Source organism: Mus musculus, chromosome 8, assembly GCF_000001635.26.
Source record: "Mus musculus strain C57BL/6J chromosome 8, GRCm38.p6 C57BL/6J".
In the NCBI taxonomy this organism is placed as follows: domain Eukaryota; kingdom Metazoa; phylum Chordata; class Mammalia; order Rodentia; family Muridae; genus Mus; species Mus musculus.
Genome location: NC_000074.6, coordinates 43,128,892 through 43,155,470, shown reverse-complemented (window position 1 = coordinate 43,155,470; position 26,579 = coordinate 43,128,892). Strand labels below are relative to the sequence as shown.

Here is a 26,579-nt window from a genome sequence, read left to right as displayed (position 1 = left end):
GCCAGCATCTGCTGTCACCTGAATTTTTGATCTTAGCCATTCTGACTGGTGTGAGGTGGAATCTCAGGGTTGTTTTGATTTGCATTTCCCTGATGATTAAGGATGTTGAACATTTTTTCAGGTGCTTCTCTGCCATTCGGTATTCCTCAGGTGAGAATTCTTTGTTCAGTTCTGAGCCCCATTTTTTAATGGGGTTATTTGATTTTCTGAAGTCCACCTTCTTGAGTTCTTTATATATGTTGGATATTAGTCCCCTATCTGATTTAGGATAGGTAAAGATCCTTTCCCAATCTGTTGGTGGTCTTTTTGTCTTATTGACGGTGTCTTTTGCCTTGCAGAAACTTTGGAGTTTCATTAGGTCCCATTTGTCAATTCTCGATCTTACAGCACAAGCCATTGCTGTTCTGTTCAGGAATTTTTCCCCTGTGCCCATATCTTCAAGGCTTTTCCCCACTTTCTCCTCTATAAGTTTCAGTGTCTCTGGTTTTATGTGAAGTTCCTTGATCCACTTAGATTTGACCTTAGTACAAGGAGATAAGTATGGATCAATTCGCATTCTTCTACACGATAACAACCAGTTGTGCCAGCACCAATTGTTGAAAATGCTGTCTTTCTTCCACTGGATGGTTTTAGCTCCCTTGTCGAAGATCAAGTGACCATAGGTGTGTGGGTTCATTTCTGGATCTTCAATTCTATTCCATTGGTCTACTTGTCTGTCTCTATACCAGTACCATGCAGTTTTTATCACAATTGCTCTGTAGTAAAGCTTTAGGTCTGGCATGGTGATTCCGCCAGAAGTTCTTTTATCCTTGAGAAGACTTTTTGCTATCCTAGGTTTTTTGTTATTCCAGACAAATTTGCAAATTGCTCCTTCCAATTCGTTGAAGAATTGAGTTGGAATTTTGATGGGGATTGCATTGAATCTGTAGATTGCTTTTGGCAAGATAGCCATTTTTACAATGTTGATCCTGCCAATCCATGAGCATGGGAGATCTTTCCATCTTCTGAGATCTTCCTTAATTTCTTTCTTCAGAGATTTGAAGTTTTTATCATACAGATCTTTCACTTCCTTAGTTAGAGTCACGCCAAGATATTTTATATTATTTGTGACTATTGAGAAGGGTGTTGTTTCCCTAATTTCTTTCTCAGCCTGTTTATTCTTTATATAGAGAAAGGCCATTGACTTGTTTGAGTTTATTTTATATCCAGCTACTTCAACGAAGCTGTTTATCAGGTTTAGGAGTTCTCTGGTAGAATTTTTAGGGTCACTTATATATACTATAATATCATCTGCAAAAAGTGATATTTTGACTTCCTCTTTTCCAATTTGTATCCCCTTGATCTCCTTTTGTTGTCGAATTGCTCTGGCTAATACTTCAAGTACTATGTTGAAAAGGTAGGGAGAAAGTGGGCAGCCTTGTCTAGTCCCTGATTTTAGTGGGATTGCTTCCAGCTTCTCTCCATTTACTTTGATGTTGGCTACTGGTTTGCTGTAGATTGCTTTTATCATGTTTAGGTATGGGCCTTGAATTCCTGATCTTTCCAAAACTTTTCTCATGAATGGGTGTTGGATCTTGTCAAATGCTTTTTCTGCATCTAACGAGATGATCATGTGGTTTTTGTCTTTGAGTTTGTTTATATAATGGATTACATTGATGGATTTTCATATATTAAACCATCCCTGCATCCCTGGAATAAAACCTACTTGGTCAGGATGGATGATTGCTTTAATATGTTCTTGGATTCGGTTAGCAAGAATTTTATTGAGGATTTTTGCATCGATATTCATAAGAGGTATTGGTCTGAAGTTCTCTATTTTTTTTGGGTCTTTCTGTGGTTTAGGTATCAGAGTAATAGTGGCTTCATAAAATGAGTTGGGTAGAGTACCTTCTACTTCTATTTTGTGAAATAGTTTGTGCAGAACTGGAATTAGATCTTCTTTGAAGGTCTGATAGAACTCTGCACTAAACCCGTCTGGTCCTGGGCTTTTTTTGGCTGGGAGACTATTAATAACTGCTTCTATTTCTTTAGGTGATATGGGACTGTTTAGATGGTTAACTTGATCCTGATTCAACTTTGGTACCTGGTATCTGTCCAGAAATTTGTCCATTTCGTCCAGGTTTTCCAGTTTTGTTGAGTATAGCCTTTTGTAGAAGGATCTGATGGTGTTTTGGATTTCTTCAGGATCTGTTGTTATGTCTCCCTTTTCATTTCTGATTTTGTTAATTAGGATTTTGTCCCTGTGCCCTTTAGTGAGTCTAGCTAAGGGTTTATCTATCTTGTTGATTTTCTCAAAGAACCAACTCCTCGTTTGGTTAATTCTTTGAATAGTTCTTCTTGTTTCCACTTGGTTGATTTCACCCCTGAGTTTGATTATTTCCTGCCGTCTACCCCTCTTGGGTGAATTTGCTTCCTTTTTTTCTAGAGCTTTTAGATGTGTTGTCAAGCTGCTAGTATGTGCTGTCTCCCGTTTTTTCTTGGAGGCACTCAGAGCTATGAGTTTCCCTCTTAGAAATGCTTTCATTGTGTCCCATAGGTTTGGTTACGTTGTGGCTTCATTTTCATTAAACTCTAAAAAGTCTTTAATTTCTTTCTTTATTCCTTCCTTGACCAAGGTATCATTGAGAAGAGTGTTATTCAGTTTCCACGTGAATGTTGGCTTTCCATTATTTATGTTGTTATTGAAGATCAGTCTTAGGCCATGGTGGTCTGACAGGATACATGGGACAATTTCTATATTTTTGTATCTATTGAGGCCTGTTTTTTGACCAATTATATGGTCAATTTTGGAGAAGGTCCCGTGAGGTGCTGAGAAGAAGGTATATCCTTTTGTTTTAGGATAAAATGTTCTGTAGATATCTGTCAGGTCCATTTGTTTCATAACTTCTGTTAGTTTCACTGTGTCCCTGTTTAGTTTCTGTTTCCACGATCTGTCCTTTGAAGAAAGTGGTGTGTTGAAGTCTCCCACTATTATTGTGTGAGGTGCAATGTATGCTTTGAGCTTTACTAAAGTGTCTCTAACGAATGTGGCTGCCCTTGCATTTGGTGCGTAGATATTCAGAATTGAGAGTTCCTCTTGGAGGATTTTACCTTTGATGAGTATGAAGTGTCCCTCCTTGTCTTTTTTGATAACTTTGGGTTGGAAATCGATTTTATTCGATATTAGATATTACTCCAGCTTCTTTCTTCAGACCATTTGTTTGGAAAACTGTTTTCCAGTCTTTCACTCTGAGGTAGTGTCTGTCTTTTTCCGTGAGATGGGTTTCCTATAAGCAGCAGAATGTTGGGTCCTCTTTGTGTAGCCAGTCTGTAAGTCTATGTCTTTTTATTGGGGAATTGAGTCCATTGATACTAAGAGATATTAAGGAAAAGTAATTGTTGCTTCCTTTTATTTTTGTTGTTAGAATTGGCATTCTGTTCTTGTGGCTGTCTTCTTTTTGGTTTGTTGAATGATTACTTTCTTGGTTGTTCTAGGGCGTGATTTCCGTCCTTGTATTGCTTCTTTTCTGTTATTATCCTTTGAAGGGCTGGATTCTTGGAAAGATAATGTGTGAATTTGGTTTTGTCGTGGAATACTTTGGTTTCTCCATCTATGGTAATTGAGAGTTTGGCCGGGTATAGTAGCCTGGGCTGGCATTTGTGTTCTCTTAGTGTCTGTATAACATCTGTCCAGGCTCTTCTGGCTTTCATAGTCTCTGGTGAAAAGTCTGGTGTAATTCTGATAGGCCTTCCTTTATATGTTACTTGACCTTTCTCCCTTACTGCTTTTAATATTCTATCTTTATTTAGTGCATTTGTTGTTCTGATTATTATGTGTCGGGAGGAATTTCTTTTCTGGTCCAGTCTATTTGGAGTTCTGTAGGCTTCTTGTATGATCATGGACATCTCTTTTTTTATGTTTGGGAAGTTTTCTTCTATTATTTTGTTGAAGATATTAGCTGGCCCTTTAAGTTGAAAATCTTCATTCTCATCAATTCCTATTATCCGTAGGTTTGGTCTTCTCATTGTGTCCTGCATTACCTGGATGTTTTGAGTTAGGATCCTTTTGCATTTTGTATTTTCTTTGATTGTTGTGCCGATGTTCTCTATGGAATCTTCTGCACCTGAGATTCTCTCTTCCATTTCTTGTATTCTGTTGCTGATGCTCGCATCTATGGTTCCAGATCTCTTTCCTAGGGTTTCTATCTCCAGCGTTGCCTCGCTTTGGGTTTTCTTTATTGTGTCTACTTCCCCTTTTATTTCTAATATGGTTTTGTTCATTTCCATCACCTGTTTGGATGTGTTTTCCTGTTTTTCTTTAATGATTTCTACCTGTTTGGCTGTGTTTTCCTGCTTTTCTGTAAGGGCCTGTAACTCTTTAGCAGTGCTCTCCTGTAATTCTTTAAGTGACTTATGAAAGTCCTTCTTGATGTCCTCTATCATCATCATGAGAAATGTTTTTAAATCTGGGTCTAGATTTTCGGTTGTGTTGGGGTGCCCAGGACTAGGTGGGGTGGGAGTGCTGCGTTCTGATGATGGTGAGTGGTCTTGATTTCTGTTAGTAGGATTCTTACGTTTGCCTTTCGCCATCTGGTAATCTCTGAAGCTAGCTGTTTTAGTTGTCACTGTTAAGAGCTTGTTCTTCAGGTGTCTCTGTTAGCCTCTATAAGCAGACCTGGAGGGTAGCACTCTCCTTAGTTTCAGTGGGCAGAGTATTCTCTGCAGGCAAGCTCTCTTCTTGCAGGGCAGGTACCCAGATATCTGGTGTTCGAACCAGACTCCTGGCAGAAGTTGTGTTCCACTCACTAGAGGTCTTAGGATCTCGTGTGGAATCCTGTGTGGGCCCTTGTGAGTGTTGGGCAAGACTCTGCTGGCAAGGTAGCCCGGGGCTCGAGTGGAGTGGAAGGGGTTTGTGTCCCAGATCAAGCCCGGGTAGCCTGCTTCCCTATGTACCGCAGTCTCAGGTTCCGTGCGATTGGATTGGGGCAGGCGCTGTGTTCCACTCACCAGAGGTCTTAGGATCCCGTGGGGAGTCCAGTGTGGGCCCTTGCGGGTGTTGGGCAAGACTCTGCTGGCAAGGTAGCCCGGGGCTCGAGCCGAGCGGAAGGGCCTCATTTACATTTTCAATGCTATCCCAAAAGTCCGCCATACCCACCCCTCCAATCCACTACCCACCCACTCCCCCGTTTTGGCCCTGGGGTTCCCCTGTACTGGGGCATATACAGTTTGCAAGTCCAATGGGCCTCTCTTTGCAGTGATGGCCGACTAGGCCATCTTTTGATACATATGCAGCTAGAGTCAATTGGGTATTGGTTAGTTCATAATGTTGTTCCACCTATAGGGTTGCAGTTCCCTTTAGCTCGTTGAGTAATTTCTCTAGCTCCTCCATTGGGGGCCGTGTGACCCATCCTCTCGGGCCGGGCGGACCCCTGTGCTCTCACCAGGAAGGTGATCGGTTGTCTCATATTCTATGTTTTAAATTATGTGTATGCATGTGTTTGTCTGTGCCTATATGTACAGAGTGTGCATGACAGAGTCAAGTTCTCAGAACAGGTTGACAGAGTCCCAGCAGCTGGAGTTACACATGATTATGAGCTATTTATGTATGTAATGGGAATCAAACTTTTCTCCTCTGTTACAGCAGCAAGTGCTCTTAATTGCTTTCCAACCTCACTTCTTAAAAAAAAAATAATGTGTGGGCTGGAGAAATGGCTCAGCTGTTAAGAGCTTTTCCAGAGGTCCTGAGTTCAATTCCCAGCAACCACATGGTGGCTGACGACCATCTGTAATGGGGTCTGATGTCCTCTTCTGGTGTGTCTGAAGACAGCTACAGTGTACTAATAGCATTAACTAAATAAATCTTTTTTTAAAAAAATGTGTATGTAGGTGTGAGTGCAGCGTGTATGCACATGTGAGAAGTACATATGTGAGCATATGCATGTTCAGGCCAGAAGAGGGCGCAGACACCCAGTGCCTGCTTTACCGCTTTCAACCTTATTCCTCCGAGACTGGGTCGGCTACGGAAGCTGGAGCTCTGAAACTGGGTCTGCTACCGAAGCTGGAGCTTGCTAGGCTGACCCAAGGACGAACCTAGCAAACCCCAGGGGTTTTCCTGTTTCCACATTGCTCCCATAGCCTTAGGTTGACTGGAATCCACTGCTGTGTTGACGATTTGAGTTTGGGTTTCCGTGTTTGCACGCAGGCAAGCTCTCTTATACACAGTCCTATCTCCCCAGCCTCTAGGGTATATATCTTGAAGAATTTTTGTTTGTTTGGTTTGTTTTTTTGTCAGCTCTCTACATCACAAAGTTGGGGAATGAGCTTCTTATACAGGAACCTTTAGGGGGTCACTGAAGAAGCGAGCTCTAGCGCTCAGCATGCCGCTATCTGCTGGCAAGCTGTGGCCCAAAGGCTGAACCAAGGAGCTCCTCCAACCTTGGACTTTGCAGTTTCTAAAAGTAGAAGTTTAAGAAATTACATTTCTGGAGGCAGGCGAGATGGCTCAGCGGTTAAGAGCACCGACTGCTCTTCTGAAGGTCCTGAGTTCAAATCTCAGCAACCACATGGTGGCTCACAAACATCCGTAATGAGATCTGATACCCTCTTCTGGTGTGTCTGAAGACAGCTACAGTGTACTTACATATAACAATAAATAAATCTTAAAAAAAAAAAAAGAAATTACATTTCCGTTTTGGGCTGGTGAGATGGCTCGGCAGTTAAGAACATTGGCTGGGTTTTTGAGGTTCTGGGTTCAATTCACAGCAACCACTTGGTGACTCATGGCCATCTATAAAGGGATCTGATGCCCTCTTCTGGCACGGAAGTGTACGTGCAGACAGAGCACTCCTACATATAATTAACACTAACAATAATAAATAAAATTTTAAAAGAATTTTCTTCTTTTTACTCCTCTTCTTCCTCTTTACTTCCCCTCTTCCTGGCACCCACTCTTCCCTCCCCACCTCTTGCTCCTCCTCCTCTTTCTTGCCTCTTCTTCCTATCTTCTTCCTCTCCCTCCTTCTCTTTTTCCTTGGCAGTAGGGCAATTGAATTTAGGGCCTTGAGCAAGCTGACCTATACTGCCAATTTCCTCATCTTCTTTTTAATTTTTGAGACAAATTCTTGCTAAATTGCCCAGGTAGCCTTTGAAAGTATGATCATCCTGACTCCTACCTGGAATCACAGTCCTATGTTGCCTGGCTAATCTCTCTCTGTCTTTCTGTCTCTGTCTCTGTCTCTGTCTCTGTCTCTGTCTCTGTCTCTCTCTCTCTGTCTCCTCTTTCCTCTCTCTTCTCTCCTTCTACCCACTCACCTCTGCCTAAAGACTCTTTTCATAATAACAAAATCAAATAGTCCAAAGTGCAATCCTAGGAATTTATAATTTTAAAATAAAAACATTGATCAAAGTGGGCACAGCAGTGCACATCTATAATCCCAGAATTTGAGAGCTGAGGCAGGAAGATCAAGGAGTTCAGGCCTCGATATAATCCAAGAACAACGATTAACTTTCTTTTGTAATTTTGTGTACTTACCAACAGTGGCTTTGTTACTTTCCTTTCTCCAAACCCTATTAGGTTGGAAAAAGTGATGCTTGAGCAGAGTCGTTAAATATTTCTTAGAATCTATGCTTGGGGGCTTGGGGAGCTGGTGAGATGGCTCAGTGGTTAAGAGCACTGACTGATCTTCCAAAGGCCCTGAGTTCAAATCCTAGCAACCACATAGTGGCTCACCACCACCCGTAATGAGATCTGACACCCTCTTCTGCTGTGTCTGAAGACAGCTACAACGTACTTAGATATAATAATAAATAAATCTTAAAATTAAAGAAACCATACTGGGTTTTGTTTCTGGGTAGGCCCACTATGCGCATTCTGCTGTAAGCTCTCAATTGTGACTGTCCAGCCACTATACTAGTTCCTTTAATAGGCTAGCCTCTTCCTATATAGCAGGAACTTATTACACTTTCTGACTTTTAGTACCACTTGGGTCTTCCCATTTGAGCAGGATGGTTTAATTACACTTCCAGCCTTGAGACCTTTTTCCTTGGGAAAAACCCCAAGTGGAGTTAGTTATTGCTCATTTTTCTGAGTCTACCGTGACATTATTGGTCTGGAGATATGGGTCAACCAGTAAAAGATAAAGCTGTTTGCTGCTAAGTCTGTGGACTTGAATTTGATCATGGAGACAAAGATGAAGGAAAAAACTACTTCCAAAAGTCATCCTCTCTGCACATGTATCATGGCATGTGTGTGTGTCTTTGAGCACACGTGTACATACACATACAGTAAATAAATAACAATCTTTAAAAAGGAGTACATTTTGTTGCTGATGGGGTTTTTTTGGTTCTTTTTCTCTTAGTCTGCTTGTTTTGATTTTTTTTTTTGAGAGAGAGAGAGAGAGAGAGAGCATGAAGTTTGGTGGGTAAGGAGGTAGGGAGGACTTGGGAGGTGGTGGGGAAAGGGAAGAATATGATCAATGTATTTCATGAAAACAATATAGATAAAAGAATGTATTAATGAATAAATAAAAGGTGATGTTCTATTGTGAGAGTCTTCTGCCATACATCCTCTGCCTCAGTTTCCCTGAGTGCAAAGATTAGCACATGCCTAGCCTCAACCTGACTTTCAACACCAGACATTTGTCCCCTCTTGAGACAGAATGTGTCATCATCTTCAGATGCTTTCCTGAGAGAGAAGTTAAACCTCTACCCTCTGCCTCACTACTCACTTGCAGTTCATGCTGGGAACTCTATAATACGGGAGAAGCAAGATGGCTTTGGCAGGAGGGAGTATAAAACAGTGTCCTAGAGATTAGCCTCCCGATATCTAACAGTCCAGCCGTTATGCATAAATTATTTTTGAGTTGCAGACTTGATCCTAAGATTTCTTACAGTGTTAGAATTACCCAGAGAGTTAAGTCAATTTTGATCCCAAAATCTGTGCCTTCCAAACTTTATAGTACACCAGAATCATCAAAGGTCCTGGGTCTTGTTTAAAACTGGAGTGCTCGGTCCAGCTCCAGAGGGTGTGTGTGTCTGTGTGTGTTGCTTTTTGAGACAAGGTTTCTCTGTGTAATAGAGTTCTGGCTGTCCTGGAACTCTTTTATTTTTAGACGAGAGACGAGGCTGGCCTCCAACTCTTAGTGATCCACCTGCCTCTGCCTCCAAAGAACTGGGATTAAAGGTAAGGACTGGAGTTTTTGATTCAGTTAGGTTGGGTCTTGGTCTAAGTGTTTCTAGCTTAGAGTTCTAGCAACTTCCAGGTAATATTGAACACCACCATCTGAGTCCTCCATGCTAATTCAATGCATGCTATCTCTTCCTTTCCCTTCTCAGGTGTCTCATACATGGGGTTAATATAGGGATTACCACACTATAAGAGTTAATGTTTAACCCATGGAAGGAGTTACAGAGACAAAGTTTGGAGCTGAGACGAAAGGATGGACCATGTAGAGACTGCCATATCCAGGGATCCACCCCATAATCAGCTTCCAAACGCTGACACCATTGCATACACTAGCAAGATTTTGCTGAAAGGACCCAGATATAGCTGTCTCTTGTGAGACTATGCCGGGGCCTAGCAAACACAGAAGTGGATGCTCACAGTCAGCTAAGGGATGGATCACAGGGCTCCCAATGGAGGAGCTAGAGAAAGTAGCCAAGGAGCTAAAGGGATCTGCAACCCTATAGGTGGAACAACATTATGAACTAACCAGTACCCTGGAGCTCTTGACTCTAGCTGCACATGTATCAAAAGATGGCCTAGTCGGCCATCACTGGAAAGAGAGGCCCATTGGACACGCAAACTATATGCCCCAGTACAGGGGAACGCCAGGGCCAAAAAAATGGGAATGAGTGGGTAGAGAAGTGGGGGGGAGGGTATGGGGGACTTTTGGGATAGCATTGGAAATGTAATTGAGGAAAATATGTAATAAAAATAAATAAATAAATAAAAAGAGTTAATGTTTAAGAGAGACTGATAGTGTGTTTCGAAGTTGGTGTCAGCATGGACTTGACATCTCTGTCTTAGCCTAGATTGTAATCATAAAACATGCTTTACGTCTCAAGAAATTCTTCCCTTCCTTGTTTTCCCTTCTTGTTCTTTTTCATCTTCTCCAGCTCCTCCTTCTCTTTTGAGTAAGACAAGGTTTTGTGGTTGGCCCGGGCTAGCTGGTGTTGCAGAAATCACCCTGTGTCCAATTTCCTGCATGCTGGGCTGATGTGAGTGTGCCACAGTCGTGGGCAATCAAGCTTCTGGGTTGTTCTTCCTCAAACATGGAGCATTCTTCCTTAAGCTTCCTTGAGTTTCCAGGTCGTAGTCACATGTCCTACATGCTTGTGTTACAGCTCCTTAGGGGCACCCATTTCTTAGTTCTTGTTAAGTCTATTTGGGTTTGAGATTAGGACAGAATTTTCAATGATTTCTGAAATGGCCCTACCTAAACAAATGTCTCCCATCTCATATTATTTCATAATTGATGATTGTAAAATCAACATATTGATCAGACTGAGCATGGTAGTACACATTTATAATACCAGAACTTGAGAGGTGAAGTAGGAGGACCAGGAGTTCAAGGCCAGCTTAAGCTATGTAGCAAGTGTGAAGACATCCTGGGTCAGATGGATTCTAACAACAAACAAACAAACAAAGAAGCAAAAACCTCCCAAACCAAACCAAAGAAAACTAAATAAAAAAACAGAATAAATAAATAAATAAATGGGTAAATAAATAAATTCTGAAAAGCATTGAATGATCTAATCCCGCAATACCAACTATCCAGCTAAGATTTATCCCGTGTGTAAAGACAAATGAGCACATCCATTTTGTTAACATGAAATTTTGGTTTCATCTTCCATAAATGGTAAAATTGCATTATTGCGAAGAATTGCTTAAAAAAACATCTTGTTCTGATTTATCATCAGTAAATGTTTGATTTGCGTACCTCTTTTATCTACCTAGCTTCCCAGGGTCAGACTGATTTCTTGGGAGAAACAATATAGCAAAACAGTAGACGGTTTTGAAGTCCTGATCTAAAACAAAACACATATAAAACAAAACAAAACAAAATAAATAAGTCAAAATGGTGACAAAACAATGCAAATTAATCTGAAATCTGTAACTGGGAGGAACACACACAAGCATCCTGTCTCATGTGGAACACACATTGGGTAAGTTGTTTGTAGAGATTCAACTTTATTTTTCCAGATGGCTACACTCACTTATCCTAAACCATTAGTTGAATAATCTATCTTTTCCACTCTGATGTGAAATGACAGTTATATTTTTAAAACTAGGCTTTCATACAAGATATTTTCCAAATAAGCTCAACCTATCCCAATGACCCTTAATATGCAAGACCTTTATATTACTATCTTTGAATTTTTGAAGTTCTTTTAAAAGTTTTTTTTTAACTTATTCACTTTCCAGTCCACTCACTGCCCCCTCCCAGTCTTCCCATACAGCTCCAACTTTAGCCACATCTGGGCGACAGTTGGACAGTTGTCACCATGGGATATCTCTTAGCATTACCTCATCACAGACTCATCACAGAGGTAAGACTACAGAGTAAGATACTTGAGGTGTTGGCTTTAGGAGTCATGATAGGCAGCATAGTGCCTTGTGGGATTGTGGTGAATATTTTAGGAGGGCTGGGTCACTCTGGGATTTAGCTCACCCCAGACTGACCCTACGCAGCATATTTAAAGAAATTATAAAGACTGCATTTCCAAGAAAGAAAGAGTTGTGCCGGTGGGTGTAAAACTCATGCCTTAATGATAGCTGTCTACTTACTTCTGACACCATCAGAGAGAATTCATTTATTTGAGATAATCAGAATTTTTCATGTTAAAGGCAATATGTGATGTAGTGTGCTGACCAAAGACTGTGAAGAGGAGACCCAGTTTTCCCATCCCAATTTGACCTCAGAATGGAGGTTCAGCTCAACTTATTGGAACCTCAATTTTCTTAATCATTTATAGAAGGTAATTAGGTGTAAGATCTATTTCCAGCCAAGTGAAGACTGTCACTGTGCAGTAATGTGACTCTTCTGTTTGTTCATTTAAAACATTTATTTTTAATGTTTTGAGATGGTCTGACTATGCTGTAGGCTGGTCTAGCTTGTACTTTGCTCCATAGCCCAGGCTGACTTGTAACAAGCAATCCTCATGGTTCAGCCTCCTGAGCGCTAGAATTATGGGCACGGCTCACTATCCCTCATTTGAAAACTTCCTTATCACTTGATAGGTGGGAAAAATTCTCCTGGTTAGAAATGAACAAGGCACAATTATTCTTTTATGAAGCTTATAAAAAAAGACAATTATTTATTTGGAAGAGGGAAGAGCAATGGAACAATAGTGGGAATTGAAAGTAGAAGATGCCCATTCCCTAATTCCATTTCAGAATGTGGGCTCTATGATGCGCTCCAACTCAACTGTGAGACCTGTTCTGACTCCTTCTAGGTTGGGATATGAATTGCATTGAATAGTGGTGACATTTCATAAACCTTTTTTCCTATGATGACATTTAATTTAGAGTTATTGTATATTTATTTTTGGGGGAGACTTTTGCTTATGACTAGTTTCTAACAGCTATTGTGAAGCTGTGTCCAAATAGCAGTCTGGAAATCACCTAAGCCGGGTGCTTTTGTGGTGTCTCACTGATGCCACCTCTCTTGGTGTGTTTAAATTTGAATCCCAATTTTGAAAATGGTGTGCAAATCACACTTATTTAACATATTTGAATAAACACCTTCACCCTGTATCTCTGCCACCAGGCCAAGAAGTGATGGATCAGTGACTTCAGAAAGGTGAGTTTTGGTTTGTCAAAGTTGAAGATAAGACAACACCTAATAGCTAATAAGAAATGGGTGGGGGATGGGGAAGCAGATCAATTCTTAAAAGTCAGGGACAAAAGGTTAATAGGGTAGCTTTGGTAATATAGATCTGCAGAAGGTTGCCAAGCAGGATAGCACCAGGGAATATACACATGGTACGGTGCACTGAATGGCGCTTAAGATATACTCCCTAGCAAATATCATATAGGAGGGCATGACAAGAACGATTCACGGTCACATGACATTCTGGTTTTATGGCACTTGGCACTAATTGTAGAGATCACCATACATAAATCACTGTACTATACATTTACATTTTCCAACATCAACAGAAAAATGTCTGCCCACTCAGTTTCTGCCAAGTAAGAATTAAAAGAGGGTCAGGAGGTTTATGGCTAGTTTGAACATTTCTAGAAGGTGAAAACAAGCAGCAACATTATATTTCTACCAAGATAGGATTCTTTCTATCCAATCCATGGTGCAATGATGTCTTCAGGTAATCTTCAAGTGTCACTTAGCTACTTTTCATGATGTCAGCTGGGTGAGCTTCGTGGTCTTTCAGGGTGGAGGGATAAATATAAGTGTCAATTCATTGTGCGTCTAAGGTCAAGGAATAGTTCAATGGTATAGTTCTCCATTAGGAAAGGTCAAGGAATAGTTCAGTGGTATAGTTCTCCATTAGGATGAATACAATCAAACAAATGCACAGAGTACTTGATTACTGTGTGGAAAGCTTAAGCTTTGGTGAAACAAAGAAAAGGGTTTAATGGGAAAAGGATGTACGTTGTAGTTTTCTTCTTTCTCAACTAGTTTTGTCAAGTGCGGTCTACTGAAGGATGTAGACCATACTTTCTATTCACGAATCAGAGACCTCTACAATTTTTGTGTGGTTTCCACTAAGTAATTCATTTTCTGAACCCCAAGCCCATGTGTTTAAACGGTTTCATGGTGCCATTTACATACAGGAACTAGCTAATTAAAAAAAAACCCACCAATCCAATTATATCAGATACTAGCATTTAGCATGTGGCATGCATAGAAAAACATTCAATAAAAGGTTGGGGCTGGTGATGAGTCAGTGCCCAGGAGTTCCACATTAAGTCACAATTGGCTTTGTGCTGGAGAGCTGGAGCGTATGTATCATTTGGTGTAATCAGGTACAGAGGAGAACAAGAGCTTCTTGTAATAACAACACAGCACCTGATCATCACCCAGCTGTGACTGAAGAGGACTTCTGTAATCCCAGACCAGAAGTGTAGCCTTGTCCTGATGTCCAACCATGAGAAAATGTCCACAACAGATTTGATGGAGAACCTCAGGGAAGAGCTGACCTGTTTCATCTGCTTGGATTATTTCAGCAGTCCAGTGACCACCGAGTGTGGGCACAGCTTTTGTCTGATGTGCCTCCTCAAGAGTTGGGAGGAGCACAACACACCTTTATCTTGTCCTGAATGCTGGAGGACTTTGGGAGCCCCACATTTTCAAGCCAACGAGCGGCTGGGGAGACTGGCTAATATTGGCAGACAGCTGAGATCGCAGGTGCTGCAGAGCGAGGATGAGCAGAGCATCTGTGGGAGAATGCCAGGGCCTAGTTGGGTGTTCTCTGACGATGAGCAGAGTGTCATTAATGTCTCACCTCCAAGTCAAGGGACGAACAAGGCGTGTTTCTCAAGTGAGGCTGAGGAGCAGCACAAAGTAAGTTGGGATGCACAGTGGCAATCTCAGAACCCAGAACTGCTCCTAGCCACTAACTCTCATCCAGGTCTCTGTCGGTAACAGCCATGGGCACGTATCTTCATGTAGCATGGTTCTTGCTTTCACTCTCTCTTTGAGAGCCTCAGTCATTTTCCAATGGCTAGTTTTCCTGATCTTTCTACCACTGGATACCCTGCTTATTTGCCAAGGGGTTTGTTTCTATTGCAGGAAAAACTCCAAGATATCATAAATATTTTACGGAAAAAGAAGAAGGAAGTTCAGGCCATCCTGAACCATGAGAAGGAACGAGTGATGTTGTGTAAGGTCAGTGTCTGTCTAGTGTTTCATCTTGTGTGTGAGATACCTGGTGACATGTCAGGGGGAAAGGACTTTTTTTTTTTAATTACATATATATATATATATATGAGTGCATTGTTACTGCCTTTAGACCCACCAGAAGAGGGCATCAGATCCCATTACAGATGGTTGTGAGCTGCCATGTGGTTGCTGGGAATTGAACTCAGGACCTCTGGAAGAGCAGTCAGTGCTCTTAACCACTGAGCCATCTCTTCTGGAAAGGACCATTTTTGAGTCATAGTCATAGGCAGTACCCTGCTGTTTGGCTGACTGCCACTGTGTGCTCACCGGGGAGTATCACAGTTCAGCTCGGGTTAACTCACCCCAGTTTTAACTTGTTTATCTTTCTTGGCTAGTCTTTTATGATGGATCTAATTAATGTTATTTAAAACACAAGCAATGTATTTTCGAGATAGGATGGAAACTAGTTTTAAAAATGAGTCTCTCAGATGCTCAGGGTAGAAATTGTATGCCAATGACAAGGAAGTAAAGAACACAGGACAATGGCACATAGTAGATTGGATTATACTGCAACAAATGCCCGAGCTTCATCACAGATTTGGACTTGAATTGCCTAGCAGTTAAAGCAAAGAACGAAACGTTTCCCATGGCACAGGCAGTATAGGTATTAGGGCTGGGGAATTTGCTCAGTGGGTAAAAGCATTTGCCGTGCAAGCCTCATGACCTGAGTGTGGGTATTCAGAACCCACATAAAAGCCAAAAGGACAAGTATTTATAGCCCCCTCGTGATCCCTACCAGGAGATGGCAGGCAGACATCCAACAATCCCCCGAAGCTCAATGGCAGGCTCACCTGACGTACACAGCAGCGACACCTTGTTTCAAACCAAGTCAAAGATGAAGATTGATTACGTGGGAGGCTGTCCTATGGTCTGCACAGATGTATTATGCAAACACACACACAGGTACACACACACAGTCACACACACACACACACACACACACACACACACACACACACACATCCATACATGCTAGTGCACTCAATGTGAATATTTGAGTCTTCCAATAAATGAAGAAAATGAGGAATTTTGCTTTAAACAGCCCTTCCCTATGTAGCCCAGGTTAGCCTTTTTTTTTTTTTTCTGCCTTAACCACCCAAGTCCTGGGATTTCAAATGTGGTGGGAGATCAAATGATGATTCATTGCACACTTTGAATTCTTGTTTTATTTGTTTTGTGAGACAGAGTCTTGCTCTATGGTCCTGGCTATCTGGGAACTGATCATGGAGATGAACAATCTGACCTCAAATTTACATCTAATCCTCCTACCTCTGCTTTTGCCTTCTGAGTTCTAGTTTTACATGCATGTGCCACCAGGCTGGCTTATATCTCGAATTTAGTGCAACATTTTGTGATGTATTTCTAGTATGTAATTTGATGCCAAGTTTGTTTTTAAAACCAACATTTGTCTAATAACGCACACATTCATGTTTCATAATTTTTTCCTTTTAAATTTTATTTCATTTTTCTACTTTCCTACTATTAACTTTAATTTTGTTTTCATTGTTTTCCTCTTAGATTTCAGCTTATTTCTAATTAGTGCTGATTACTATGTGTCACGCTTTTTGACTTCTTTCGTTTCGTTCAGTAGGAATGACAGTTCTTAGATTAGAAAATCTGATTTTGTTGACTGTTGGGTACATATGCACCTTTCAAAACTTTTTACTCTTCACCCATCATATCAAGATAATTTATGCATTATAGGACTGTTTTTGTTGCTAACATGTGTGTTTGTGTGTGTGTATGTGTGTGTGTGCGTGCTTGTGAATGTTTCTGCACATGTGATAGCAGGAGGAGACAAAGACTTGTAAGCAGGTCGTTGTGTCTGAATACATGAAGATGCACCAGTTCCTCAAGGAAGAGGAACAGCTCCAGCTCCAGCTCCTGGAGAGGGAGGAGAAGGCGAACATGAAGAAGCTGAGGGAAAATGAGATCCAGCTGACCCAGCAAATCCGCCGCCTCGGCAAAATGATTGGGCGGATTGAGTCTACCTGTCAGAACTTGACGTTAGAATCTTTTGAGGTGAGACAAAATTCACGAGGACACTGGGGGAAAATTTTTTTTTTTATAAAATTTTTTTTATTACGTATTTTCCTCAATTACATTTCCAATGCTATCCCAAAAGTCCTCCATACCCTCACCCCACTCCCCTACCTTCCCACTCCCACTTTTTGGCCCTGGCGTTCCCCTGTACTGGGGCATATAAAGTTTGCCTGTCCAATGGGCCTCTCTTTCCAGTGATGGCCGACTAGGCCATCTTTTGATACACATGCAGCTAGAGTCAAGAGCTCCGGGGTACTGGTTAGTTCATAATGTAGTTGCACCTACAGGGTTGCAGATCCCATTAGCTCCTTGGATACTTTTTCTAGCTCCTCCATTGGGGGCCCTGTGATCCATCCATTAGCTGACTGTGAGCACACAGTGGCTTTTAGTATTTCAAGCTATAGGAACTACATTTTTCTATAATCATCTGAAAAATTAAATTCTGCCTAAATGTCATTTCCTTAAGGTATCTATCTGGGTATCAAAAATTCTTGAAAAGGAGGAGAAATCAAACAAAGTGAAAAGGAAACAAAAAACATTTCACAAACAAGCCCAGGGACGACTAGTTTCTTCTGGATCTGCTTCTGCACACATAGCCTTGTCTAGAAACTCACAATTTATTTGTAAGCCGGTGGGCATGGTGAATTTAATCTTTTCAAAGATCTGATGAGGGTTAAGTCTTAGTGTTATGTAGCCTACAGGTGATCATCACTTACAAAAGGGATAGCAAATATTTAATAATCAGATTGATGGCCGTTAAGGAGACCTGATTGCCCTGCAGCTAAAAGGTGGCAGGATCCATGCATTCTGTGTGCCAGGGCCACTGTTCAATCTTTGCCTACTACCTCCCTAGGCTACTGCACTCATTAACATCGTCTCAGTTATAAGCCACAGAGCCAACTTCTGCTTCAGGTCCCATTCATGATTAGACTCTATAAGGAGTGCTATCTAATTTTGTGTCTTCTAAATGACTAAAGAACATCATAAAACATGACATGGGCTTGGTCTCAGCTCTCGCTGAAGCATTTTTCTTTGCTCATCTCTGGTTCCTTGGCACATGAGGTTAATATTTTGCCTCAACTATTAGATATTCAAATTTTAAAGGAAGGAGGGCTTAGGAGTCCCCAGTCATCTCTGAGCATGTCTAGGCAGTTAGTGGTTGCTCTGTGTGTGTGTGTGTGTGTGTGTGTGTGTGATATTATTTTTTATTGATGTAGTCACTGGTAAGCTGCCCATTCTCTGTACATAACCCCTTCCCCACCCCCATAAATAACCCTAATTAAACTCTTTGGGTCACGAAACAAATAAGGTCATGTGATTAGAATTGTGGATGTGTTGGGAATAGGAAAGGGATAAATAAGAGTGGAAAGAAGACAAGATAAAAATTATGTGCATATATGGATACACAAAAATGTATTATTTACATATCTGAATGCATCAAAATACATACACGTATGAAATTATCAGGATGAAATTCATTATTATACATAATGAATATATGCTAAAACACATTTTAAAGAAAGGACTTTTTAAGTGCTAGCAAGCTATCACTTAGTGGGTAGAGGTGATTGCTGTCAAGGCTGACCACGTGACTTCCATCCTTGGCTAGGATTCACGTGGTCTGAGAGAACAGCCTCTCTTTAATTTTCCCTCTCACCTCCATATTTGTGTTGTGACCAAGTGCATTCCCTACTCCCTACAAATAAGATTTGTTTTTGCTTTTGTTTTAATTAAAGCTTAGATGTGAAGAAAGAGAACAAACTATTCTCTGGTCAGAGTGAGAAACATCTCATGTTCATTAAAAACCATCCTTAGAAAAAGCTGAGGCTTTACTCTCCTATCCTATCTGCTACCTCCTCTCAAGATGTGCTAGAATCATGGAAGTAGAGTTTAGGTAACTAGTGCGAGATTGGGATGAGGACCGATTTACGATTCGCTAGTGATGGAGATGAATGCAGAGTAACCTTCTTTTCTTTATATCCCTAGGAAGTCAAAGGAGCCATGGATCGGTAGGTGTCTATTAGTCTATGGAGATCTGGTGCTGATGAAATACTGAAGGTGTGGGGAATAGTATGTGGATGTTGTTGCGAAGAGATGCTATGGACCGATAGGTTGGACCAGGTTATGTGGTATGTGTCACAGAGAGAATGAGGCTCTGTTTTCTCTTGGAAGGTATGAGTCCCTGTTGTTTCAGTCTCCAGAGACCACCATCACGGAACTGAGCCTGTGTCACATCACTGGGATGAGGGAGATGCTGCGAAAATTCAGCAGTAAGTCCGTCTTCTTGTCATATCTCCAGGGATTTCCATAGTTAAGCTCAGCACATGTTATGGGTACCCCTGAGTTCTTGGGCAGCTTCTTCTAGCATAAAAGATTCTTCTGACAGGAGGCGCCCAGTTATAGTATCTAGAGTCAGTGCTAAGGCACCAAGTTGTAAACACTGCCTATGCTTGAGCCAAGACACAAGAAACCTTGTTGGATGTTCTGTCAGGCTCTGCCTGTTGTCAAAGGGTTCGGTGATATGTATACACCATACCCAGCACATGCAATAACCCTCTTGCAGGGGATCCTTCCTGTTAGGACAAAAGCTAGGTTACATTCTTTTGTTTTAATCCCTGTGTGTGGGCAGGCAGTGGGAGTGATTGTTGTACGGGTGTGTATATGTGTGTGAGTGTAGGAATTTGTACCAGTCAATGGGTATAGAGGTCAGAGGACAACCTTGGGTGTTAAGTCTTTGATTCTACTTTGTTTGAGGCAGGCCTCTCTATTTGTCATGCCCAGATACTTTGGGGATATTTGAGTGGAAACTGAATTGGATTGTACCTCTGAGATGGGAAACATCTTTGTTCAAAGATGGGGGTATGTATAGCCTGATACCATTATTCAAAGATGATGGTATATATAGCCTGATGTAAGTTGGGGAGGAGGGGGTCCTGAGGTTGCCAGGTGCATTGTTTGGAGATGGGTGTGTGCACACTCTACATGCAGATAAAGGATCTAGAATGTCTAGTACATTATTGTATGCTTATCTACCTCAGTGGGGGCAAATTATCTCACAGCCAGTGAAAGTTTGAGGTAGGGATGAAGGCCTAGTAGCTCACATGAGCTGTATGACATTGTCACCGGGATGCTAACTCTCACAAGGCTGCATTTGACCATGGCATAGTGGAAAACCACGAATTAAAAATTTACTATTATAATTCTCCATTATTTTGTAATCTTAGTAAAATTAATTAGTACGATTTTAAAGTTTCTTTTGGACTCAGTTTTGTTTAGTTAATTGTTTTGTATTTGTTCAACAAGGTCTCATGTAGCCAGGCTGGTCTAGAACTCCCTACGTAGGTAAGGTTGATCTTGACCCTCTTGCCTCCACTTTCAAAGTGCTATGCTTGTAAGTTTGTGTGACCACACCAGGGTTGTTTGTTTGTTTGTTTGTTTGTTTGTAAGTGTTGTGGATAGAACGCAGGGCTCTGGGCATGTTAGGCAGGCCTGCCATCAAGAGTTTGATACCTCTGACCCGTTTTTCAAGTTTTTATTTTTCTTAAAGATTTACTATTAGCTATGAGTATATGTGTGTGAGTGTACATGAATTTGGGTGCTCAAGGAGGCCAGAGGTGTCAGGCCCCCTGGAGATGGCATTCTAGAACGTTGTGCACCATCAGACATGAGTGCTGGGACTCTAACTCTGCTCCTTGGGAGAAGCATCATATACTTCTAACTATGGAGCCTTCTCTCTAGCACTTGTCATTTATTTATTCCCTATGTATTGTTGCATGTAATATGAGAATATTATAATTGCAACAATGATTAAATACATTAATGCATAGGAAATAATTTGCACTTAGAAGGAGGGTAACAAATTACCCATTTGCCTTCTATCCAAAGTGCAGAAATCCTGCCATGTCTAACAGCAAGGGTATCCTTGTGTAGAGAGATAAACTGGAATTCTAAAACTGTCTAGAACACAACGTTTATTATACTCAGTTTCCTCTCATCCTCACAGATGTGCCTGATCTCTCTTCACATGACTCTATTCTGCCTCTTCTTGTACCTTTACTGCCTGTTCCATGGGCAGTGAAAAACAAGCTGGGAGATTCTGTTCTGTGTTCTGTTTGTTTATTTTGAAATTGGGTCTCATGACATAGCCCAAGCTAGCCTTAAACTCATGTTAATCCACTTGCCTAAGATTCCTAAGTATTGGAGTTAATGACATAAGGTGTCAAGTCCAGTTAGAGGTGGACTTTTTTTTTTTTCTAAAGGAGGTCATCTTACCAAATGCACTGAAATTAAATTGAAAACTTTTGTTTATAGAAAAAAAAAGAATAGAAATAGATGCTGTAGAATAGAATTTTACAGTATAAACCAAGCTGGTCTCAAATTTAACTATATAGAGTTTGGCCACAAACTTGGTTCTGAAACCAGATATTGCTGTGTAGTCCAGGCTGTTCTTCCATTCATTATGAAGCCCAGGCTGGCTTTGAACTCATATGCTATTACTTTAGGGCTGGGGTTGTTTGCCTGCCTAACGCCTAAGTTAAAAAATAGGCCTAGCAGAGAATGTTGAACATTTCTTTAGGTGCTTCTCAGGCATTCGATATTCCTCAGTTGAGAATTTTTTCTTTAGCTGTGTACCCCATTTTTCAACAGGGTTATTTGGTTCTTTGGAGTCTAAGTTCTTCAGTTCTTTGTGTATATTGGATAATAGCCCTCTATTGGATGTAGGGTTGGTAAAGATCTTTTCCGAATCTACTGGTTTCTGTTTTGTCCTATTGACAGTGTCCTTTGCCTTACAGAAGCTTTGCAATTTTATGAGGTCCCATTTGTTGATTCTCTTTTTTTTTCTTTTTTTAAAATTTTTATTTTATTAGATATTTTCTTTATTTACATTTCAAATGCTATCCCGAAAGTTCCCTATACCCTTCCCATGCCCTGCTCCCCTACCCACCCACTCCCACTTCTTTGCCCTGGCATTCCCCTGTAATGGGGTATATAAAGTTTTCAAGACCTACAGGCCTCTCTTCCCAATGATGGCCAACTAGGCCATCTTCTGCTGCATATGCAGCTAGAGACATGAGCTCTGGGGGTACTGGTTAGGTCATATTGTTGTTCCACCTATAGGGTTGCAGACCCCTTCAGCTCCTTGGGTACTTTCTCTAGCTCCTCCATTGGGGGCCCTGTGTTCCATCCTATAGATGACTGTGTGCATCCACTTCTGTGTTTACCAGGCACTGGCATAGCCTCACAAGAGACAGGTATAACAGGGTTCCTTCAGCAAAATCTTGCTCACATATGCAATAGTGTCTGGGTTTGGTGGCTGATTATGGGATGAATCCTCGGGTGGGGTAGTCTCTGGATAGTCCATCCCTTTTGTCTTAGCTCCAAACTTTGTCTCTGTAACTCCTTTCATGGGTATTTTGTTCCCTATTCTAAGGATGAATGAAGTATCCACACGTTGGTCTTCCTTCTTTTTGATTTTCTTGTGTTTTGCAAATTGTATCTTGGGTATTTCAAGTTTCTGGGCTAATATCCACTTATCAGTGAGTGTATATCTAGTGACTTCTTTTGTGATTGGGTTACCTCACTCAGGATGATATCCTCCAGATACATCCATTTACCCAAGAACTTCATAAATTCATTGTTTTTAATAACTGAGTAGTACTCCATTGTGTAAATGTACCACATTTTCTGTATCCATTCCTCTGTTGAGGGACATCTGGGTTCTTTCCAGCTTCTGGCTATTATAAATAAGGCTGCTATGAACATAGTGGAGCATGTGTCCTTATTACCAGTTGGAACATATTCTGGGTATATGCTCAGGAATGGTATTGCTGGATCTAGCAGTAGTACTATGTCCAATTTTCTGAGGAACCGCCAGACTGACTTCCAGAGTGGTTGTATAAGCTTGCAATCCCACCAGCAATGGAGGAGTGTTCCTCTTTCTCTACATCCTCACCAGCATCGGCTGTCACCTGAATTTTTGATCTTAGCCATTCTGATTGGTGTGAGGTGGAATCTCAAGGTTGTTTTGATTTGCATTTCTCTAATGATTAAGGATGTTGAACATTTTTTCAGGTGCTTCTCAGCCATTCGGTATTCCTCAGTTGAGAATTCTTTGTTTAGATCTGTACCCCATTTTTAATGGGGTTATTTGAATTTCTGGATTCCAGTTTCTTGAGCTCTTTTTATATATTGGGTATTAGTCCCCTATCAGATTTAGGATTGTAACATTTGTTGATTCTTGATTTTAGAGCATAAGCTATTGGTGTTCTGTTCAGGAATTTTCCCCTGTGCCCATGTGTTTGAGTCTCTTCCTCACTTTCTCTTCTATTAGTTTTAGTGTATCTGGTTTTATGTGGAGGTCCTGTATCCACTTGGATTTGAGCTTTGTACAAGGAGCTAAGAACAGATCAATTTGCATTCTTCTACATGCTAACTGCCAGTTGAACCAGCACCATTTGTTGAAAATGCTGTCGTTTTCCCACTGGATGGTTTTAGCTCCCATGTCAAAGATCAAGGGACCATAGGTGTGTGGGTTCCTTTCTTGGAATTCTAATCCATTGATTTACCTGCCTGTCACTCTACCAATACCATGCTGTTTTTAATCACCATTGCTCTGTAGTACAGCTTGAAGTCAGGGATGGTGATTCAGCTAGAAGTTCTTTTATTGAGAATAGCCTTTGCTATCCTAGGTTTTTGTTTTTCCAGATGAATTTGCAAATTGCTCTTTCTAACTCTATGAAGAATTGAGTTGGAATTTTGATGGGGATTGTATTGAATCTGTAGATTTCTTTTGGCAAGATGGTCATTTTGACTATATTAATCCTGCCAATCCATGAGCATGGGAGATTTTTCCATCTTGAGACTTGAAGTTCTTGTCATACAGATCTTTCACTTGTTTGGTTAGAGTAATGGGAAGATACTTTATATTGTTTGTGACTATTGTGAAGGATGTTTCCCTAATTTCTTTCTCAGCCTGTTTATCCTTTGGGGGCAACAAAATATCCATGGGAGGAGATACAGAGACAAAGTGTGGAGCAGAGACTGAAGGAAAGACCACCCAGAGACTGCCCCATCTGGGGATCCATCACACATACAATCAGCAAACCCAGATACTATTGTGGATGTCAACAAGTTCTTGCTGACAGGAGCCTGATATAGCTGTCTCCTGAGAGGCTCTGCCAGCACCTGATAAATACAGAAATGGATGCTCACAGCCAACCATTGGACTGAACACAAGGTCCTCAATGAAGGAGCTAGAGAAAGGACTGAAGGAGCTGAAGGGGTCTGCAGCCCCATAGGAGAAACAACAATATGAACCATCCAGTACCTCCAGAGCTCCCAAGGACGAAACCACCAACCAAAGAGTACATATGGAGTGACCCACGGCTCCGGCCAAATATGTAGCAGAGGATGGCCTTGTTGGATATCAATAGGAGAAGAGGCCCTTGGACCTGAGAAGGCTCGATGCCCCAGTGTAGGGGAATGCCAGGACAGGGAAGCAGGAGTGGGTGGTTTGCTGAGCAGTGGCCGGGGGTGGGGAGGGGATGGGATATGGGGTTTTCGGAGGTGGAACCCAAGAAGGAGATAACATTTGAAATATAAATAAAGATAATATCTAATAAAAAAAAGGAAAAAGTAGGCCTAGCTGGGCTTGGTAGTCATGTCTAAATCTCAGCACGTAAGAAGCTAAGGTTAGACAACTGCCAAGTTTAAGGCCCAGCCTGGGCTACTTGGTTAGACTCCTGTCTTCAAAAAACAAATAATAATAGGACTATCTATTAAGAATTTAGGTTAAAATTAATATATTTGGGAGGTTGCCAAGGATGTCAAAAGATTGGTTCTCTTCTCTTCTTGCAGCAGATATAACTCTAGATCCAGCCACAGCCAATGCTTACCTGCTTTTGTCCGAAGATCTGAAAAGTGTGCGGTATGGAGGGACCAGGCAGCAATTACCTGACAACCCAGAGCGATTTGATCAGTCTGCAACTGTGTTGGGAGCTCAGATCTTCACCTGCGGGAGACACTACTGGGAAGTGGAAGTGGGAAAGAAGACGGAGTGGGAAGTGGGGATCTGCAAGGACTCTGTGAACAGAAAGGGGAATCTCCCCAAACCGCCCGGGGACCTCTTCTCACTCATAGGCTTAAAAATTGGCGACGATTACAGTCTCTGGGTTTCATCTCCCCTGAAAGGGCAACATGTCCGAGAACCCGTGCATAAAGTTGGTGTGTTCTTGGACTATGACTCTGGACACATAGCCTTCTACAATGCGACAGATGAGTCCCTCATCTACAGCTTCCCTCCGACCCCTTTCCATGAAGCTCTCAGACCTATCTTTTCCCCTTGTCTTCCGAATGAGGGGACGAATACAGACCCTCTTATCATCTGCCACATCTGAGGGACATGCCCTGAGCCTTGAGCAAAGACAAGGCCAAGGAGCAGCCTAGTCATTAACGTGGTTACTGTATTCAAAGACATCACATATCAGATTACCCCGAACAAAAAAAAAAAAAAATCTTCCCTCTCCCCAAAGACTTTCCACAAACCCAGTTGTGCAATGAAGAGCCTACTAAAAATCTATTCAGCACCAAGAATAGAAAGATGATACCCTGCCTTTAACCCAGTTGATTATCTGAGCTATGCTGTGTGTGCTGGCCACTTAACAAACAGCGTTGTCACTGTCCATTCTTGCCTGTCAATCTGTCATAGGCCAGTTTTATAAATACATGGCATTTTTTTTCAGTCTGTTTATTGCTTTCTGAGCGCTCTGCAGTTTGTATTCTTACCTAATATGTATAGCCTTGCCTGTGTGGCTGTCTTGTAAATGAATTCCTCCATCGGCTGAGCCCTAAGCCTCCTCTGGAAAGCTACTTTTCCACGAGGCCTGACATACTCATCCTCAGGAAAGCTTACACGTTCAGGATGCTGTTAATATTTGTCATCATCAAGACTATTCATGTTAGTAGGGTCTTTAAGAGCCTAGAATGTTCTGTAGTTTATTGCAGCTAAAGGTCTGGTCAGGAAATATATCAAGGCAATGGGTGCTGAGTGGTTTGGGTTTTAGCTGAGATTGCTGGCTATGCATCTGATACTTCCTAAGAACAGAAGTCCTTTAGTCCCTGGAAGGTAGGTATTAGCCTTTCCTACCTCAGGGGAGGATAAGTGTGTCGTCCAGGTGGTACTCCTTTGGGTGAATCTCACATCACCTGCTAGGGGAGTTAGGTCTGCAGAGATTTGTCCTGTTTTTGCAGTCTTCACCTTTTGAGCCTTAAAAAAAAAAATAGAAATCTACCTTATCTTGAAGAATGTTACCAATCCTACTGTCGTAGAAAAGACCAGCCAACTGATAGGGTTTGGCCACCATACAGTTCGTTAATTATAGGTTTCTAAGGGGGAATTGTCATTGGCTGTATCTAAAGTGGAGCCTAGATTGAAGGGAGTGGTGTGTGTGTGTGTGTGGGGGTATGGGGTGCATACCTATAAACACAAAATTTGTAGGGTGGATGGAGGCAAAGGATCAGGAATTCAGAGTCAGTTCTGGTTATGCAGTGAGCTTGAGGTCAGCCTGGGATCCATGAGACCTTGCTTCAGAAACAAAGCAAACCCTTTACTCAGCACGCAGAGCCCACATGACGTCAGCAACTGGGCTTTGTTCT

The 26,579-nt window shown here is 41.5% G+C and overlaps 1 protein-coding gene across 18 annotated transcripts in view; it reads left to right on the top strand.

Moving 5' to 3' along the window:
* Window positions 1–25,665, top strand: part of Triml1 (tripartite motif family-like 1) — a 50,689-nt gene extending 25,024 nt beyond the window's left edge. The window contains exons 3-10 of one of the 18 annotated variants that reach the window (XM_017312806.1): window positions 11,405–11,529; window positions 12,750–12,782; window positions 14,733–14,828; window positions 16,671–16,904; window positions 18,912–18,934; window positions 19,098–19,195; window positions 19,707–19,784; window positions 24,783–25,665. In XM_017312806.1, the coding sequence (XP_017168295.1) occupies window positions 14,817–14,828; window positions 16,671–16,904; window positions 18,912–18,934; window positions 19,098–19,195; window positions 19,707–19,784; window positions 24,783–25,321 (984 nt within the window). In that variant the 5' untranslated portion in view covers window positions 11,405–11,529; window positions 12,750–12,782; window positions 14,733–14,816 and the 3' untranslated portion in view covers window positions 25,322–25,665. The other 17 variants (XM_017312805.2, XM_017312809.1, XM_017312804.1 and 14 more) reach the window with 17 other exon arrangements.
* Window positions 25,666–26,579: the final 914 nt, after the last annotated feature.